General features: G+C 35.0%; 1 protein-coding gene across 5 annotated transcripts in view; it reads right to left on the reverse strand.

Annotated features, from left to right (window-relative positions):
• EMC2 (ER membrane protein complex subunit 2) overlaps positions 1 to 20,998 on the reverse strand; it is a 58,507-nt gene that overhangs the window by 19,950 nt on the left and 17,559 nt on the right. For all 5 annotated transcript variants that reach the window (XR_003683364.2, XR_008619530.1, XM_055091297.1 and 2 more), the window contains exons 6-10: positions 12,421 to 12,506; positions 12,211 to 12,270; positions 6,713 to 6,794; positions 5,779 to 5,889; positions 3,649 to 3,753 (exon numbers count right to left, since the gene is read on the reverse strand). Coding sequence is in view for 3 of the 5 variants with exons in the window: in XM_055091297.1 (XP_054947272.1) it covers positions 3,649 to 3,753; positions 5,779 to 5,889; positions 6,713 to 6,794; positions 12,211 to 12,270; positions 12,421 to 12,506 (444 nt within the window). In the remaining 2 variants the exon portion in view is untranslated. The remainder of the gene's footprint in view (positions 1 to 3,648; positions 3,754 to 5,778; positions 5,890 to 6,712; positions 6,795 to 12,210; positions 12,271 to 12,420; positions 12,507 to 20,998) is intronic.

Raw genomic sequence — 20,998 nt, forward strand, 5'->3', positions numbered from 1 at the left:
GATGCAGGGGACACAGGTTCGTGTCCCGGTCCAGGAAGATCCCACATGCCGCGGAGCGGCTGGGCCCGTGAGCCATGGCCACTGAGCCTGTGCATCCGGAGCCTGTGCTCCACAACGGGAGAGGCCACAACGGTGAGAGGCCTGCGTACCACAAAAGCAAAAACAAAAACAAAAAACAAAATAAAACCATGAAGATACCACTACACATACACCAGAATGACTATAATTACAAAAACTGACAGAAGGACGTGTTGGTGAAAATGTGGAACTATGAGAACTCACTGCTGGTGGGACTATAAACAAGAAATCTGGAAAACCAGCTTTATCTACTTCAGTTAGATATATGTACATCCTATGACCCAGTATTTCCACTCAAAGGTATACACTCCTAAGAAATACATGTACATATACACCAAGAGACTTGTACAGCAATATCAGTGTAGTATTATTCATAATAGCCTCAAACAGGAAATAATCCAAACGCCTATCAACAACTGAATAAAGGGGCTTCCCTGGTGGCACAGTGGTTGAGAATCCGCCTGCCAATGCAGGGGACATGGGTTCGAGCCCTGGTCCAGGAAGATCCCACATGCCGTGGAGCGGCTAGGCCTGTGAGCCATGGCCGCTGAGCCTGCACATCCGGAGCCTGTGCTCCGCAACGGGAGAGGCCACAACAGTGAGAGGCCCATGTACCGCAAAAAAAGAAAAAAAAATTGATTTTAGAAATATAGTCATGCCATGTCAAAAAAAGCACTCTCTGAGCAGCTAGTTGTTTCTCAAAAAAATCTTAAAAACAATGATGTAGTTTGCATACTATTTCCGGAGCCTGTGCACCGCAACGGGAGAGGCCACAACAGTGAGAGGCCCATGTACCGCAAAAAAAGAAAAAAAAATTGATTTTAGAAATATATAGTCATGCCATGTCAAAAAAAGCACTCTCTGAGCAGCTAGTTGTTTCTCAAAAAAATCTTAAAAACAATGATGTAGTTTGCATACTATTATTTTCATATTATCCAAGTCTTATTTCTAAATCACAAACTACCCCTCCCTCCCTCGCAACCCCCAACCCCCAAGCCTACTCTGTGTGGAACCCCTCGAGTCATCTCAAACTCCATTTGAAGAAGGACAGCCTAGCTAATATTTATAAATATTCTGACTTGCAATATGCCAACAGAACCAACATTCTCTATTATATATAATAAAACTACACAAAAGTGACCAAATGGTGTGATCACAGGGCACTGAATTGTTTTAATCTCCCCAACCAGGAATACAAAAACAAAGAAACAAATAGCACCAAAACTAAGACCAAAATAAGAGGAAACAAACCCAACAAAGATATCTTTCAAAAAAAACTATACTGCAGGCAATCCTTCAAAACCTTAGGTTGTTATACCACCAACAGCAGCAGGACCTACAAAAGCTCAACAGCTATGTGGTAGGCACTACAGGATATAAAAGAGGACAACCTACTACTCTATAAGCCACCTAAGTAAAAAAAGTATGAACTGATGCATCTGCAAATGGCTTGCAAAACTATGACAGTCTCATAGGCTCCAAATCAAAGTATAAAAAACTGCATGCAAACGTGACATTAAACAAATCTAATAGTCTAAGACCTCAAAAATCTCTGAATTATCCAGCAAACACCCTCTTCCAAAAGGAAAAAAACCTCACACTGAAAGAAAACTATAGAAACTGAAACCAAATTTAACAGGGCAGAAACACTGGGGTTAAGAGGGAGAGATGGTTTGATAAGGGGAGAAGGGGAGGGTGGGAGGTAGTGATACCCAGAAGCAGAAAATCCCAGAAGAAAAAACAACAACAACAAAATGTAACATTTAAAACTGAGAACACCACCTCAAAATTCAAGATCTGTAGACCCATAGGGGTAGAACACAGAGAGGCCTGCAGCCAGAAAAATCATTCTGAACCTGACCTAGTTCTAAGAAAGACTGGATATATAGAGAGGTCATATTTGAGTTCTCTGTAACAAAGAAGAGGAAACATATAAAGGTCAAGCTGGGAAAGTTATGCTGTTCTATCTCTGACTCCCCTAAGACGGTAAAAACCACCCCCTAACAGCCCAGAAAAACTATCTTATTTAAATGCAGAGAACAGAAAAAGAAGAATTAACTCCACAAAAAAATTACTACCAGGAAAAAAGAAGAAAATAAAATACAGAAAATGACAGAAGGATTTGAAAAAAAAAAATGAATGATAAAAGGAAGTGCGAAAGGAGATCCAATAAACTTATAGTTGGAGACCTGAAAAAGAAAACTTAAGGAATCAAGCAAAAAAAATTCAAAATCATAGTTGTAAAAGCAACTTTTCTCAAATTAAAAGAGGACTGAATCCAAAGATTAAAAAGGTCTGGGCTTCCCTGGTGGCTTAGTGGTTGAGAGTCCACCTGCCAATGCAGGGGACATGGGTTTGTGCCCCAGTCCAGGAAGATCCCACATGCCGCGAAGTGGCTAGGCCCGTGACCCATGGTCGCTGAGCCTGCGCATCCGGGGCCTGTGCTCCGCAAAGGGAGAGGCCACAAGAGTGAGAGGCCTGTGTACCGCTAAAAAAAAAAAAAAAAAAGGTCTATAGTGTATTTGGGAAGACGAACCCAAGAATATCAACAAAACGTTATCATAGTGAAACTACTGGATTTTAAAGATAAGGAAAAAATTCCTTTGGGCAACCAGACAAAAAGTACAAGTCACTTATTAGAGAAAGAAAATCAGGATGGCATGAAACTTGTTGACAGCAATATTTTTTTTTTTTTTTTTGTGGTATGCGGCCTCCCTCTGTTGTGGCCTCTCCCGTTGCGGAGCACAGGCTCCGGACGCGCAGGCCCAGCGGCCATGGCTCACGGGCCCAGCAGCTCCGCGGCACGTGGGATCCTCCCAGACCGGGGCGCGAACCCGGTTCCCCTGCATCGGCAGGCGGACGCACAACCACCGCGCCACCAGGGAAGCCCCGACAGCAATATTTTATCCTAAAAACAAAACAAAACAAAAAAAGGAACAATATGCTTAATACTTAAGTAAATGTATTTAAAAGCAAAGGATGTATAAAAAGTCAAATTGTCCTTCAAATATAAAGACTATAGACGATAAGTTACAAACATGAAAGATGTAAGAAGATGAATTTTTCCATGAGTCTTTCCTGAAGAATCTCCTAGGGATAAGCTTCAGTAAACTAAAAAATGAGGGGAGATGTTTCAGATAAGATCTGACTGTAAGCAGAGTACATAAACTTTGCTATATAGTCTTGTTAGTTTACTTTCAGGATTTTCTTCCTCTTTTTTATTATTTGACATATCTCTGATTAATAATACACTCACATACCCAATCTGCCTCTGAAATGCATCATGAAATTTAACCTTTCTGGATTTTTACAATTACTTTTTTTTATTTGCCAAATGTAGAACTACTGAGATGATAAGGCTCATTATGGGATCATAATAGTAACAGACTCCTTTTGAGGGAAAAAAAAAAGGATCCTACAAGCTAATTCTACACAGTTAAAACATTTGATAAAGACCCAAAAGCACAAAAGTTCAATGATAGACATCTAGCTTTGTAGTTTGTAGAAACATAAACAACTAAGAAATACATTAACTGACCTATGTCATAATATAAAATTATCAATACTAACCTGATAAGCTCTGTTTATTTGACTAGCTGCCCAACTAGCATATTTCATGTTGTCCTTTTTTGTTTTTGCACTTGCTTTTGGATTAGAAGCAATATGACTTGCAGACTAAGAACAAAAAAGAAACATCAAAAACAATACTCCTTTGATGTAGCCAAGACAATCAAAAACATGTAAGGGTCATAATTGCAACGGGCTGATAATAAAGAGTTTTAAAAAACTGTACCAATACAATTTTTAAAATAAAATAAAGCTGAATGAAATTAGTGTTTACAAATGAAAATATATTTTAAAATGGAGAATAATCCAAGGTAGTAGGAAGAGAAAGGATATCTTAAATAATATCTAAAATTATTTTATTAGTTATCTACCACAGCCCTTGAAGGTAAAATTCCATCATCACTTAAATACTGTAGGATATTACTGGTGCTATTTCTTATTACTGAATTACTTCAACTTTTCTATGTCAGAACTATAGAATTACTGAATATTGATATAAGGAACCTCAAAAATAATTTAGTCTAACTTCCTACATTAACAGGTGAAAAAAAAATTAAGTCCAATAGGAGTGAACTGACTTAACCAAAGTAAGTTAACGAAAGTCTTAGAAGTAGAAAGAGATCATCACTTCCAACCTATTTCTCTTTTCACTACACCGAGAGTTTCCAAACTATGTTCCATAGAACCAATTGGAGCCATCATCTCCTTTTAAAAGATGTATTTAAACAAGGGATTGTTAAACTGGGATCCATGCAAGAATCTGTAGACCCTCAAAATCATATTCTTATTTTTAATTGTATGTATTTCTGGGGAAAGATACAAATTTTATCTTATACTTAAATATATCTTATTCTTAAGAAGCTCTGTCCATGTGGTTTCTTTTATGCCTAGCCTGTGTTATATGCTTTTTCCTTTTGTCTCCTCCTCTGCTACTAAGGAATTTATATGCCAAAATCTGATTGCAGTAGTTAAGAGAATGACTCTGGAGTCAACTGCCTGAGCTGGAATCCCAGCTCAATCATTTAGTAGCTCTGTGTCCATCCTTGGGCAAATTAATCAGAACTCTCTGTGTCTTAGTTTCATTTTCTGTGTAATGGTAGTAGTAATAGTACCTTCTCAAATAGTTGATGTAAAGATGTAATGATTTAAAATAAAAAAGAGAGCTCATAACAACACCTGACACATAAAGTGCTATGTATTTTTACTATTATTAATAATTTATTTATTTTTAAAAATAGTATTTATTTGGTAAAAGAGATACTGCTACCATACTGTACCTACAAGCTGCTACAACTGGTAATGGTAGAATCCAGGAAAAATTTTTTGAAATCCCTTTAATCTGTTTTCTAATTATATTTTGCCATTTCTTTGCTGAAAATTATTTCATTTACGTTTCTTCCTGCCTCCATTTCTGCAATCAATTCTTTTCACTGAGCTCCAACGAAATATTCATCCAAAAGTCCATAAAAAGACTAGGATAAATTAAAATTTCAAAGAACTGGCCTATGAAAGAAGTTTATTTTTCTAGTCATTCTGACTGTAGAGAGGAGCTCATTTTATATAAATTTGAAGTTCATTAAATTCTTCCTCTATTTCCCATAGCTCTTGTTAACTGACTTTTTCTAAGCTCATCATTTAGCATACATAAACAAAAGAAATATTTAATTACATGAGTACCACAAACTGTTTTTCTATACCATAAAAACAGTTTTAATTTGGCATTAGAGATTTTATTTCTAATATGTCTTTTATAAACATAGTTTAAAAAAATCTTATACAATTATAATTTAGGGTAAGAAATAAAATGTTGGGCATGAACCCAAGAATAACAAAACAATTAAGAATTACATAATATAGCTTTGTATCTGTTACTACTTAATTTCATAAAGGCAGATTTAAATTCTGATATAGTAAAAGATAATTGACAATGAAATGTCAAATAGCTGGGATATATTAACATTCAAAAATATAACCGCCTTACAACCTATTGCTCATAATTAACTAGAGGAAAAAAATCATATGCTTATCAATGAAATACAAAAAAAAAAAAAAGAGGGAAGTGATTAACTGGGACAGTTAATGGACTTTAAATGACATTTCATAAAATAACATTAAACATGCACCTCAACTTACCATGTAAAGTCCAAACAAAGCTCTCATATTTCTGTTGTTCAGTTTCAATGCCTGTGCAAAATACTTTCTTGAAAGTTCAAGATTTTCAAGTCCACCTTGGGTATATTTAACCTGTTAAAAATTACAGAGTGCTGAAACCTGTTTATTTTACTACTTTGAAATATAGCATGTTTCATCATACCATAGGCATTAGTAACTGAAACAGATATTCTGTAAACAAATGCAAGATGTTAAAAGAATTCATCTTAAAGTTGTTAAAGCTAATCTAAACTTTAAAGCATAACCTACCCTCCAGAATCATTATATTCTATGAACATTAAGATCACTGAGTTTTTAAAATAAAAAAATGCTGCCAATATAAAAAAGCCAGTATAATTTCTATTTCAACTACCTTCCAAATGCTTCAAAACTTTATTTTCTATTACTAGCATTATAAATCTAGACTTCATACTGAATTGTCCTTTCCTAGTTGCACTGACATTCCTTAATAATGAAGTCCTTTTAACGTTATAGGACTCAATTGTATTGCTATTCTTAACAGTTAATCAAATAAGATAAATACTTCCTACTTTCCAAAATACTGACCTTAATATGAATTTCCCAGAATATGGATATAAAAATTGTAATCACTGTAAATGCCTTAAAGGCCATTAAATGTGATAACTGTGACATAATTCACAATTAGGAAAGAATACAGTATGCAATTTAAAAAATACAAAGAATTTCACTATTTTAAATGAGTGCATTTAATTGAAAAGTCAGTATTTCCATTATAGTATTATAAATTTAAAAATTTTACTCCTACAAATCAATTTTTATCACATCTTACATATTTATATACTTGCCTAACATTAAGGACATATTCTTAGTTCCATAATACCCAACACCAACAAAAATAAAATCACATACAGTTGTTGTTTTTGAAAACACTTACTTCAGCATACTGCTGACAGTATAAGTGGTTGTGTGGATTAGTCATCATAAGCTCCTCTAAACAAAAGGCTGCTTTAGCATAGCTGAAAAACATCAAGGAGTTAATTTTAAAAGCCATAAATTTTATGTCAGTTACACCTTAAAATAATTTAAAAACAATTTTAGTGATATTACACATTTTATTCCCAAAATACTTTAAATACCTTTATTAATAAAGTACTTATCTTGAATTCATAAATACGAATATTTTTTAATGAAATGAATAAACAGAAGCTTAAATCCTAAAGCAGCCTGTGAACTATCAAGAGATATTACATTTTTCTTTTTTTCTTACGTATGTATGTATGTATGTACGTATGGCTGCGTTGGGTCTTCATTGCAGTGCGCGGCCTTTCTCTATTTGCACCAAGCAGGGGTTATGCGGTACGTGGGCTTCTCATTGCCGTGGCTTCTCTTGTTGTGGAGCATGGGCTCTAGGTGCGCAGGCTTCAGCCATTGTGCCACGTGGCCTCAGCAGCTGTGGCTTGCGGGCTCTAGAGCACAGGCTTAGTAGTTGTGGCGCACAGGCTTAGTCGCTCCACGACATGTGGGATCTTCCCGGTCCAGAGCTCGAACTCGTGTCCCCTGCATTGGCAGGCGGATTCTTAACTACTGTGCCACCAGGGAAGTCCCGAGATATTAAATTTTTAAAACTGGGTCACTAGGATGACATCCAAACATAACTAACACAGGCTTCAAGATCTTGGATCAGGTTACATATAAAATAAGTTCTACAAGTCCACTGATCACTTAATAAAATGTTCAAATAGCTAAAGTGTAATGAGGAAATAAACATTAAATATTCTCTATTCACTAAAAATCCTTTACAGACATATCCCACATATTCTATTACAAAGACTTTTCATTATTTAAGGTTATTGTCAAATACAAAATTATGATGAAGTTATGAATTTCTAAACCCATGAAAAACAGATCAAGTTAGTGGTTTTGATATGCACTCTACTACTATTTAATCATGTGGTAGAGAAACAAAATCTTTACTGAAAACCTAAGGAGAAAATTGCTGCAAAGGGCTCCGGAAAAATAGTCTTATACCACATGACTATAATTCCCCTTAATGTATTTTATATGTTTAAGCCAGGTGAATATCCTTCCTATTTACAGGAAATCCTAAAGAACAGAGGTGTTGTAAGATTTAGTCCCAGTGAGGAGGTTATGACATTACAACAGAAAAAGGCTACCTACAGTTATTTTTGACATTTGTCACCAATATACAAAGGTATTTATTTTACACTAATGTCTGATATACTTAGTTTTCAAAATATATATGTTGCCGTTTCAAACATGTGAAATACTAATAATAGCTAACTTTTATTAGCTGCTCATTATGTATCATGCACTTCTCTAGGTGTGTTACAAATATTAATTCATTTAATCCCACCAAAACCCTAGGAAGTAGGCAGACAGCCTACACTCTTAACCACAATGCATACTACCTATATACACTACACATCAGGATGAAAAATCGAGGTGGTGATGGTAGTGATGAATATGTCAACGGTAACATAAAAACAGGTACAGCAAACAAACCCAAAGGGCCAGAGGAACCAAAAACACCCTGCAGATGAGCCCAAAATCACAGCATTTTAAATTTATGAAGGACCTTATATATAATTCTCATCAAAGACCATGCTGCTATTTAGCCCTTTTCATATTTATGCCCAAAACCTAGTACTGGTTCTTGACATATGATAGCTATATAATGAATGACTGAACAAATGACTGAATAAATGTCTAGAACAAAAGTATTGTGACTACCTATCTGATATTTATTCATCATTGTGTAGAAGGGGAAGTTGTCTCTACCTTAAACACCCAGCTTCATCAGAAAGATAGTTCCCTTCTAAATGTGTTCCTTCATGGTAACGCCAAAAATTCATATTAATGCTAAGAATAAATTTTCTTAGAGATTTAAATGGGTTGAGCAAAATAGTGACTCTGATTCTTATACAGCATAATGTCAGATAAAATGGGCAGAGAGGAGTTTCTAATGAAAAATGAATGCCAAAATATTTTTCTCAAAAATTATTTAGTATCACATACAAGGAGGGGATACCTTCCCCTAATTTTACAAAATATAAAATCAAATTAATTTTGTGGATAAAGTATAGAATTAAATAAACTTAGAGTTGGAAGGAGCGAGAAATGGTCTAATCCAGTTTTTCTCAGCCAGGGGTACACAAAGAGTATTAAGCCATACAAAAGTGATTTGAGTGATGACTATTTTCTCAGTTCTCCCAAGATGGTACATAGCCAATACCACTGCAGATATATAAAGAAATTAATTCATTATATACAACTCATGAGACTAAGATTTAGAGAAGTAAAAATAATTGGAATCCGTTTAAAATAGAATAACCACTATTATTACTACATTAGAGTCAGTAACTAAAATTTTTGAAGTTCTTCTGTTCCTCACAAAAGCAAATGTATAGGTCACAGTATTTGTTGCTTGACTGCTTTATCAACATTATGATTTTTCCTTACAGGATTCTGATAATTCCCTTTGTTATAGAATTTTATAGTAAGGCTGTACCTACAATAATCACAATCATAATCAATCTTTACTAACTGCTCCTTGCTGATATAACATCTAGTTTTAACTACAAATCAAGTAAAAAAAAATTCAGTATCTTTGTTTAAGATACATATTTTTATTTATAATATGTACTGTGGGGTTAAGGTATAAATCATGACTAATTTTTTATACTTAGAGCAAGTGTCTCAATGTGATCAAATGGTGTGACATATACCACTAGAATAACTGTATCTAGAATTTATAAATCAGAAGCAAATTTAAATAAAAATAACTTAAAGACATAAAAAAAGTATGTGGCAGAATTCTATATCCCCTTTTCTCTCTATAAAATCACTGAATAGACTTATATGAACAGTCTACTGTGGAAATTTATTTGGAGTAAAAAAGTCTACATCTAGATTAGCAATGCTGCCTGTGACTTACTATAACTATTAATATGAAAAAAAGAATGTCAAAGTATTAACTATATCAAGCAATTCCTAAATTGGTACATTTTTGCCACTGGGTCCACAAAACTGTGGTAAACTGACATTCCACAGTAACTTACTACTTGTACCAACAATACCCTACCGAAGACAATGACTTGCTCAAACAAGTTAAATGAATTAAGTGAACATTCTGATTTTCATAGTTTCAAAAAATCTGAAGACATTTATTTCCATTCACCGTAAATCTGAATATTCCTTCTAAGTGTTCATTTAGAAAAAATAAACGGACATTGTGTAAGTAACTAGCTTCAAGACCAAAAAGAGTTTTGTAATACAAAATAAAAGGGTAGGCAGAATGTAAGTATCATTTCCCATGAAAAGAAACTATTTTTCAGGTGCTTTTCTGTCTTTGTATCTCTTGATTTCCTGGGATTCTTCAGGTCATTTCTCTTAAATGTACATCCAACTCTATCTCAATAAACTCTTTAGAGACCCAAAACAAAGCAAAACTGAATGTGGCTATTACAAGGTAAGGCAAATAATAATAAATTTAATGATAAGTTAAAAATAAAGTATAACCTATTTGAGAACTAAATATAGAAATATTACAAATACATGCAAAAAAGTAAAATTGATAAAGAAGTAGAAGAAAAAAACAGAGGTGATATATTTATATAGTTCTTAGAGGACAGAAAACCTGAAAGCAATATAAATTGATATATCTGACCATCTAAAAATATAAAGTTTCTATAAATTAAAAAAATCAATATTAAAAAGACATAATAAACAAGGATATATTCTTGACAGGACAAAGGCTCATATCATTTATATAAAGAGCTCTTAAAAAAAGTGTAACCAATTTTCACTTATCAAAATTTGCAAAGATTAGAAAGAACAGTAGCACCCAGTGTTGTTAAGTGGACATTCTAATAATTGCTGATGTGAGAGTAAATTGACACTACCTTTCTAGTGCACATCTAGGAATGATTTATCAAAACCACTGAAAATGTGCATATCATTTAATCAAGTAATTCTACTTCTAAGAATTTAGCCCAAGGAAAAATTTAAATAAAGATAATCATTATATGTATGTGTAACTGAATCACTTTGCTGTATACCTGAAACTAACACAACATTGTAAATCAACTATACTTCAATAAAAACAAACAAAAAACACCCTAAAAAACAAACAAACAAAACAATACTGAGCCTCCAATCTATGAATTTGGTATTATTTAGGTGTTCTTTAATTTCTTTAATTAATATTTTATAGTTTCCAGCATACAAATAATTCACATTTAAAAAAATACTTTATAAATGTTGACTTTAAAACAATGAAAAATAGAAACATTACCATTTAACCAAATACACTACCACTCTTACATACATAAGAGAAAGCTAAGTATATTAACGTATATGATCATACAAGCATCCAAACATGATTCAGGAAATAACTTCCTAACAAAAAACAAAGAGAATCTGATAGCCAGCATTTATAATAGAGAAATGAAAAATGGTTCCCAGAATATAGTACACATTCATTAAGTGACAATTTATTTTCGCCCCCACTTTTATTAGAATTACACAGATAATACAGTAACTCTACTTCACATACATATATACCCCTGAGCAAAGGCAAGAGACAAGTATCTTCATTCAATATTATTTCCTACGTCAGCTATTTGTACTATGAGAATGAGGTTAAGTATTCTAAGTATTCGTGCACAGTAAGAATATGTGCATGAGAATCTGATTCTGTTCTCTCAAAAGGAAGGAAAGAAACAATGTGATATACTTCAGACTCCTCACTAAGAAAAAGGGGGAAAAAAAGCCTGCCTCTAGATAGAGGTTAGCGTTAATGCTGTGATATTAGAAAACTTGCACTAAGACTGGGCTAATCCTCTCACACTGGGATTTCCTCCTGTCACTGCAATAAAAAAAAAGCTAACAAAAACATTAAATATCCAATAAGCAAGTTCCTACAGCATTCAACATTCTTGATTATTCTTGGTTTTTTACCCAGGCAACAGAATGCTTCTACTTTGGAAGAGTTGATTCTTTTAGCACTAAGGCTAATAAATGCATACAATTGACAGAATTTTTAAACAGCAGGGAGTATAATACTCTTTGTATGTAAGAACAATTTAAATTCTAAAAATTCACAATTTTGATTCACTAAAAATAACCTTAGCTCAGCACATACATGCCTAACTCCAAAGAATGCCATCTGTATTTGAAAGAAAACTCATTTCCCAAACAAAAATAATTTAGCAAAACACAAATGACCTAAAGCAATTCACATATTATAACCAACAAACTGTCGATTTGTTTTTCTTCATTTATTCATTTTGCTAATTTAAAATGACATGATTCATACCTCTCACCAATCCTTTAGAAACTACTATGCCTTCTGAACTTACATAGTGATGAAAATTGCACTCCTTAACGAAATTTTATGTGTTAACGACTTACTCATGTTCATTGATATAAAGTTCTGCAAGTTCATGCCAGGCTTCTTGGTCTCCAACAAATCTGGTGAGAGGAAAGGGAGAAAAAGTAAGTGTGTAGATATTCTATAAATGAACAGCATGGAGGCAAAAAGGAAAATCAAATGCAAATTCCATTTTAATTAAAAAAGATTTATCAGAATAACAAAACACAATCCTCTTGTAAGACACTCACTGTTCCAGATACTCATTCAGTTCCCGAATGGCCTCCACATTTTTCCCCTGGGCTTTTCGAATGGCAATCTTACGCTTTCTTGCAGCCTGTGGGTTGACATTAATAAAGGATTAGACCCTCATGATTCCCTGGGTTTTTGTAAAGAGGTAATTTGACTGTGCAAATTATTATCTCAATGCCAGTGAAATTCCATTGTAGAACTACTGCTTAGTGGGAGTTTATAAACATACCCCATGACATCCCACTGGGGAGTTCAAACATTCCTCTAACAATCGCATGTGCTTACTTTTGATGTACACAATGTATGCATCATTTCATTCAAATAAATAACCATCCAGATTCTGATAATTACAAGCCAGCAGGGAATCCTAATCTTTATCCAGTCTAAAGTCCTTTACTCTGTCTCATTCATAAGATCTGTATCTTAAGAGATAGAGGGACAGTGGAGATTAGAAAATAATCTTACTGTGGCCACTTGAATGTCATTATACAAATATGGCTTCAAATAACTTTTTTCACAATTTCAAGAGAAAAATCTACCTAAGAGTCTTTCAAAAGAATAATATAGGTCCTGAAAGAAATATTTTATAATAGACAAAACATTTAAAACCTGCAACTTAAAGCTTTTTAAATATAAATATAAAAATCAATGCCATTTATTTATACATTCATCAAATATGTAACAAACATCTGTTGTTTGTCAGGTACTGTGCTGGACAATGAAAATATAAGGATAAAAAAAAGGAACAGATAATTCCTTGCAGGAGCTCAGTCTGATAAGAGAAAGAGACATCAAATAAAGACAATAATAGAGATATCTAAGATGCTGTGGCAACATGGAGGTGATCCTAACAAGGCTGTGGCAGATGGGAGGAAGTGGAAGGACAGGAAGCAAAGAGCATCCCAGATGTAATACCTGTGCTGAAAGAAAAAGTGCAAGTAGACATTAAGAAAGCAGAAAAGAAAGTTGTGTGAAGGGATGATACTGCATAGAAGGAGAACACAGGAGCAAAGGCATAGGAGACAGCAGCATTGTGTATAATCAAGACTGCATGTTTGGGGCTGAAGTGACTGGAGGGCTCTGTGTGAATTATTAAATTTACATCCCCTCCATCTCTGTTTAATTCAATGCAGAAGACTAAACAATAAAACACACTATAATTAGGGCTAGGTTAGGCTTATTAATTATGAACATGATTGTCACTGTTTTACATAAAACACACTCCACAAGATACAGACAAGGGAAGTACTGTAAAATGAATGGGGCCTCTTTAGACCAAAGGAGCTGTCTGTCCTGGGGTGGAAAAGGTGGGTTTTTGCTCTGAAAAACTGAAAGTCAAAAAATCAGAGTGAATCAAGAGACTCCCAAGAAATATGACCAAAAGCAATATTTATAATAATAGTGATAACAATATTTCAGTAATGAAAGAATGACACATCTGTTAAAAATGTATACCCCTGATTATATGGCTCATGCTGAATGCCTACCAGGACACCTGCCACACAGCAGGAACTCAAATATTTCTGGAATAATTTCACTATGCACAACAATGAAAGTGCCATAATAAATGTAAAGTTTAAGTCTCAAGAATTCAGAAGGAAAGTAAAAGTAAAGCTCTAAAAGCAATTCAATCCTAAAGCCTTTAGGAAGAATATTAGACTTCAAATGTACACATTATTCCAAGTCCTTCTGAAAATAGGTGAGGATTAAATTAACATAATTAAGAAACTAATTTCTTTGGGGCATGTATTATCTAATTTCACCAGTTCAACAGAATTTGAAACATTTTTGTTTATTCATTTCATTTTTGATGATACTACTTCTTCCACAGACAATATGTTAGAGCGGAGAGTCTAGGTTTTGAAATAAAAAATGACAAGGGGGGCTTCCCTGGTGGCGCAGTGGTTAAGAGTCCGCCTGCCGATGCAGGAGACGCGGGTTCGTGCCCGGGTCTGGGAAGATCCCACATGCCATGGAGCGGCTAGGCCCCTGAGCCATGGCCGCTGAGCCTGCGCGTCCGGAGCCTGTGCTCCGCCACGGGAGAGGCCACAAACAGTGAGAGGCCCGCGTACAGCAAAAAAAAAAAAAAAGACAAGGAACTGAATCCCACCTCTTGTCACTTACGAGCTTTCTAACCAAGAGCAAAACATCTGACCTGCCCAAACTTCAGTAATACCACCAATCTCCAAGTATCAAAGTGAAGTATCTAACACAGTACATAGCATGTAACAGTACTGAATAAATGTTATCTTCCTTCTTTTTTACCTTTGGTCTATGCTTAATATATATGTGTTAAACCTTGCCAAAAGCTCTACCTATGAGATCTTTAAAGAACTGGCACAGGCTTGCTTAGTTTAATATTGATATATTGCCCCAATCCTTACAGGATTTGTATCAGCTGAAATAAGATATTGTATAGATGCAGTGAAGCTTGTTGAAAATACTGCATTCAAATGCCACAAATAAGAGACAAAAAGTCAAAGTATAAACATGAATAGCAACTAATACCTCTACAGTCATAGTAAGAGATGTGGTATGAACACTGCAATGGACACCATAATTCACAAAATGAGTTTCGTTTTTTTTAAAAACACCTGTCTAGTATTAACTCATTTCCTCATTGATTTGACAAGAGAATCAGGTCTCTACTGTTGAACAACCACCAAAATTTTTAGGTCAGCAGCATTTTGCAGAATACAGTTTATAAAGCACTGCTAGTGTTTCAAAGATAATTAATCTTTAAAAATACCTTTTTAAAAAACAATCCTTTTGGGCTTCCCTGGTGGTGCAGTGGTTGAGAATCTGCCTGCTAATACAGGGGACACGGGTTCGAGCCCTGGTCTGGGAGGATCCCCATGCCACAGAGCAACTGGGCCCGTGAGCCACAACTACTGAGCCTGCGCGTCTGGAGCCTGTGCTCCACAACAAGAGAGGCTGCGACACTGAGAGGCCCGCGCACCGCGATGAAGAGTGGCCCCCGCTTGCCACAACTAGAGAAAGCCCTCGCATAGAAACGAAGACCCAACACAGCAAAAATAAATAAATTAATAAAATCCTACCCCCAAGATCTAAAAAATAAAAATAAAAACAATCCTTTTGTAAATAATGTAAAACAGAGGTTTAAACAACCTAAATGCATCAAAAGAGGTAGGATGAGAAGCAGGATCTCAAATTTCCGATTCCCTTTCTGGATTCATTGATAAGAGTTCCTGAAACTGAAATATTACAAATTAATTTGTTACTATTATTTTGAATTATGTATATTTGTAATAGGTGGAATGCCATAATTTTATAATAATGTAAAACAGAAATTCAGTATTAACTTTGTAATAGCCTATTTCAAAAACTAAGAGTTTTCCACCTAACAAACACTTCAGTGAAGTATAAGCAAAGATTTTAAACATAGGTTTTACTAATCAATTTGTGAAACATGCCCCAAAATCTCTACTATAATAAGCAACACATTGCTTAACCATGTAAGACCTAAGATAATAGTAACTTATCTCCTAATATTATAAGGTTTAAAACTCACTTTTAAGAGGTAACTATTCAACTATGCAAAGCCAGTCTTCCTAATGAAACTATACATGACAGCTTAAAGAAAAACCTATATGGCAATCACTATCATACAGGCAACAACAATGTATCATTAAGTCACATACAACAGCCCTCCACAGAAAAATACTACCACATTCTGGCACAAAAACCATGATCATTTAAAATGAGCATTAAGCAGGGATTTCATCTCCGGCCAAGATGGAGGAACAGGGAGCGGTTTTACGCTCTTGCCTGAGACCACAAAAGAACTGTACTATATATATAAAACAACCACTTTTAAGGCACAGGACGACAGGCAAAAAAGGAGAGCTGATCCCTGACAGGCAGAAACAAATGAGGTGGGCCCTATTTTTATTGCCCTGACTGACTGCTTTGAGAGAGTTTCAAGGGTGCCGTGCAAGAAAAGAAAACCAGGTTGAGCTGTGAGTTCATAAGGAGCTCAGAGTCCAAGAAGATCAAAGAGGCTACAGTTCATGGGACAGAGTATAGGAGAAGAGAGAAAAATACAGAATAAAGACTCTAAAGAGATTCCCCTTGAATCTCAAGGGTTTCCCTCGAGTACTCAGGTTCGCACTGATCAGTGCATGTGTATGTGGAAACTACCACAGCCAAGGAAAGATCTACCAGAAACGTTTAGGGGAAAATGTGCCCAGAGCTCACACAAGGCTGGGAATAGTGTCCCTTCCTACCAGCCAGACTGGAAAATGCCATGATTCCTAGGGCAGTGGACAGACTACCCAGAAGAACATAATGGGGAATTAATTAGTCCCAGTATAAACACTGTTCTGATCCTGTCTAACAAAGACCCAAAAGGATGAAATTGTTTGCAAGTAACTTAATTATATCCCACAAGAAAGCTCAAAGAATATATATAAGAATACAAAAATCAAAAGGAGCAAAGAGAACTTTAGAGCATGATGGTTTTGTTCATTATCTTGATTGGGGTGATGGTTTCACAAGTGTATACAAATGTCAAAACTTATCAAATTATACACCTTAAATATGTGCAGTCTATTCTACATCAATTATATGCCAAAACAGTTTTTAAAATAGCACTAATTAGACATTAAGTAGAGTCTTGACTATCAATTTCCACTTATATTTCTTTCTTATACTTTTTATCTTATAAAATATGCCAATGTTCTGAATTTTTCTAAATTTCTTGTTTAGATCAACCTTTGTAAAAGTCAGTTTAAGTCAAAAATGAAACTGTTCCACATTTTACAAGCAATGTTAATAATGGAGTCAGAATTTCTATTATAAAATATGAAACTTCAAAACGTTCTTATGACCATAAATTTGTTACATGCCTCTGTATATGTACAAGGAGCTAGCTAGCCATTGTTCCTGAAAGACATATCACATCTTAAAAAAAAATGAGGCCATGTAGGGAGAGAACCTAGAAAGTGATTAAAGGATTAAGGTCTACCAGCAAAATACAACCGAGAACGCCCCCTACCCCAGATGTTGGGACACAGAAACAGACCACTGGCCAACAAAGGGAAAGCAGAGTTCCAAGTTCTTCTGCCTCCGAGGCTTATGCCATGACCCTGGGAAAGATGGCATTCTAAAAGCATTTTCAGGGGCTTCCCTGGTGGCGCAGTGGTTGGGAATCCGCCTGCCAATGTGGGGAACACGGGTTCGAGCACAGGAAGATCCCACGTGCCGCAGAGCAACTGGGCCCACGCATCACAGCTACTGAGCCTGTGCTCTGGAGCCCGCGGGCCACAACTACTGAGCCCGCGTGCCACGGCTGCTGAAGCCTGAGCACCTAGAGCTTGTGCTCTGCACACAACAAGAGAAGCCACTGAAATGAGAGGTACGCGCACCGCAATGAAGAGTGGCCCCCGCTTGCCGCAACTGGAGAAAGCCTGCGCACAGCAACGAAGACCCAACACAGCCAAAAATAAATAAATAAAATAAATTTATTTTTAAAAATAAAAATAAAAATAAACCATCTTCACTCTTGGCACAGACGCAATTACATCTAATTCCAAAATAAGACTTCAAATATTTGATATATCATAACAGGCAGTCCACAATTGGAGGCAAAATCTGATCTTTCTGAAATATGAAATTTAACTAAAAAGACAAGAATTATTGTACTTTCTTTCTGAAAGGCATTCATTCATTCAACAAGTATTTACTGAAGGCATATATGCTAGGCATTGTTGCATGCAATGGACATAATTTTTCCCTCAAAGAGCTTTCAAAGGATGAAAAGCCTACTTTTACTTTAAAAGCAGGCAAACAAAAAACTGACCGGTGTTGGGGTAATCTAAGGGATAAAAAGTTCACAGTGAGCCTAATTCAATACTTGATTTTGATAAGCTGGTGACAAAAATTTTCATACTTCAGAGTTATCCTTCTAAAATTACATTCATATCGAAGTTTTCATCATTTGTGTACTTTTATTGCAAAATATACTTTCATCCAACCCCATCCTCTTCAATTCTACTTATCCTAGGTTTAGATCCCCATAATCTCTAGCCTAAAACAGAACAGCCTCCAAATTACTATTTCATCTCTTTTCACCTCTTTCAAACCATCTCCCTTATTACTGACAAAGTCATCTCTAAAACAAAATCTGGTGGAATTTCACTAATCAAAATTTGACTTCATTCTCCATTTTCTAAGAATAAAAATTAAAATTCTGTTACACCCAATACTTGTAATAACTTATAATGGAATCTAATCTGCAAAAAGACCCAAATCACTATGCTGTATACCTGAAACTAACAGAATATTGTAAATCAACTACACTTCAATTAAAAAGAAAACAAAAAAAGAAATAAAACTATTGATAATGCAGAAAAAAAATTAAAATTCTGAAGTGTAACATACCAGGTTGTTCACAAATGTAGACCTTCTTGTATCGCTAGTCACTCTGAACAATGAACCAACTAAAAGGTATAAAATACTGTTCCTTAGAGCCCTAGTTTTCCTCAGCAGTAAATCAGTGGGGAAGAAGTGGGAGGTTAAAACTACACACGGCACCAGAACCATGCCCTCTCTTCAACAAGAACAGAAATGAAATTTCATGCAAAAATCGTGTTAAAGGAGGCAGTTCAAAAAGAGAAATACACCTGGCCCTTTAAGCATATTAGAAGATATTAAACATCACTCATAATGCAAATTAAAACAAGGTAACATTTTTAACTAATTAGACTGGCAAAGGTTAAACACAAAAAAAGCTGATAATATACCACGTGGGAGGATACAGGGCAAGAAGCACTCTCATATACCAAAAAAATGAGTATACAGCTAAAAAGCTTCTGTGGAGGGAAATTTGGTAGCAACTATCAAATTTTAAAATACATGGACCTCCTGACTCAGACTTCACTTCTAGGAATCTATCCTACAAATGACATGTACTGCAACACTGCTTCTGGTAGGAATATATCAGATACCAAGGGGACTTAATTAAAGAAAGTTTTCCATCAAGACAGGGATTATACATCCATGCATTACAATGCTATGCAGCTACCTAAAGGATGAGGTAAAGGATGTGCTGACAGTACATGAACTTTAACAGATATTGCTAGGTAGAGTATGCCACCATTTGCATTTCCAACCATTCTCCCTGTCAAAAGTGACACACAGGCACACACACCTATTTGTGTGTTCGTGAGAAAAAATTTCTGGAAGAGTTCTTAAGAAATTGTTAACAATGTTTGCCTAAGTGAAGGAGGACTTGAGATCAGGGGTGGGAGGACTTATTTTTCACCATAAACTCTATACTGTTTGTAATTTTTTAACATGGGTACATGTTACTTTTTTCAAAAGAATATTTTACAGCTTTTTAAAAATAGATAAGATGTCCCATTTTAGCAACCTCCCAAAATTTGAAAACTTCCATTTTAATCACTTTATTTTTTCCCTAGGTAGGCCTTGTACTTTAATAATGCTAAGGCTTACTCATGCCATTCATGGGATACAATGTCTTTCCCCAGCCTACCATCTTTGTCTCATTTAAGCCATACTCATCCTTCAAGGCCTACAAGGCTCAAAAGTAATGCAGCAAATCACCAGAGTCAGGATTCAATAAGTCTACTTCAAAGTCCATAATACGTTCATTATATCATGCTATCTCTCTAAAAACAAAGTCAAGGATGGTGTCTAATTCATCCTGCTAGTCTCAACAACAAGCATGTTGCAAGCACTCAACAAACATTTTTTGAAAGAATAATGAATGCATGTGAGAGGGAAAGAGAGCTCCTTAAAGCTTTAATGAACAGCCTCATTTCTATACTGGATATATAGGAACACAGAAGCAGATGAAAGAGTCACATGATCAGTTTTAGACAATGCAAAGCTCTACAGTGTAAAAGCTTGAATTATAACTATTGTGCCTTCTACATAGTAACTTTACTGTTTAATATAAGAAAAGTCTTCCCCTACTAGACTTTATTTTTCTCCCTTTGTTTTTCTCCCTTAATGTCTACCACAGTGCTTTCTATGGATACAGTAACAGCAATAGTGTCTTTATTCTTAGTAACACCAACATTTTCATGGCTCTTGACAGGTACTCAATAAACATTTACAGAAGGACAGAAGGGACTGAGGGGAGACTAGATAAAAATAATATTTGATGAAAGAATAATACATCTAGCAAAGCTGAATTTAGTCACCTTGTTCTAAAATGTTTACCTAACAACTAAATGATTTACTTATTACCCCCTCATACATAGTCTATGAGGGGAGCCAAACCATAAAACATGGAAAGTACTACAAAGATAGAATAATATTTAGTTACATATTATCTGAGACCCTGAAGTAGTGAAATAATTTATTTAAAATATGCCCAACCTAAACTGACACAGAAGTAAAATATGACTAATTCAAAAAAATAAATTACAAACTATTAATCTTTTAAACTAGTATGAGAAAACTACATGAAACAAACTTTTTTCAGAAATCTGATGTCATATTTCATATTACACAGAAATATTGCTGTGTAAAAAATGAATACCTTTGAACTGTGGTAAAGTCTTAGAGCTGAAATAAGTACATGAGAAA

The sequence above is a fragment of the Physeter macrocephalus genome, chromosome 15, assembly GCF_002837175.3.
Source record: "Physeter macrocephalus isolate SW-GA chromosome 15, ASM283717v5, whole genome shotgun sequence".
NCBI lineage: Eukaryota > Metazoa > Chordata > Mammalia > Artiodactyla > Physeteridae > Physeter > Physeter macrocephalus.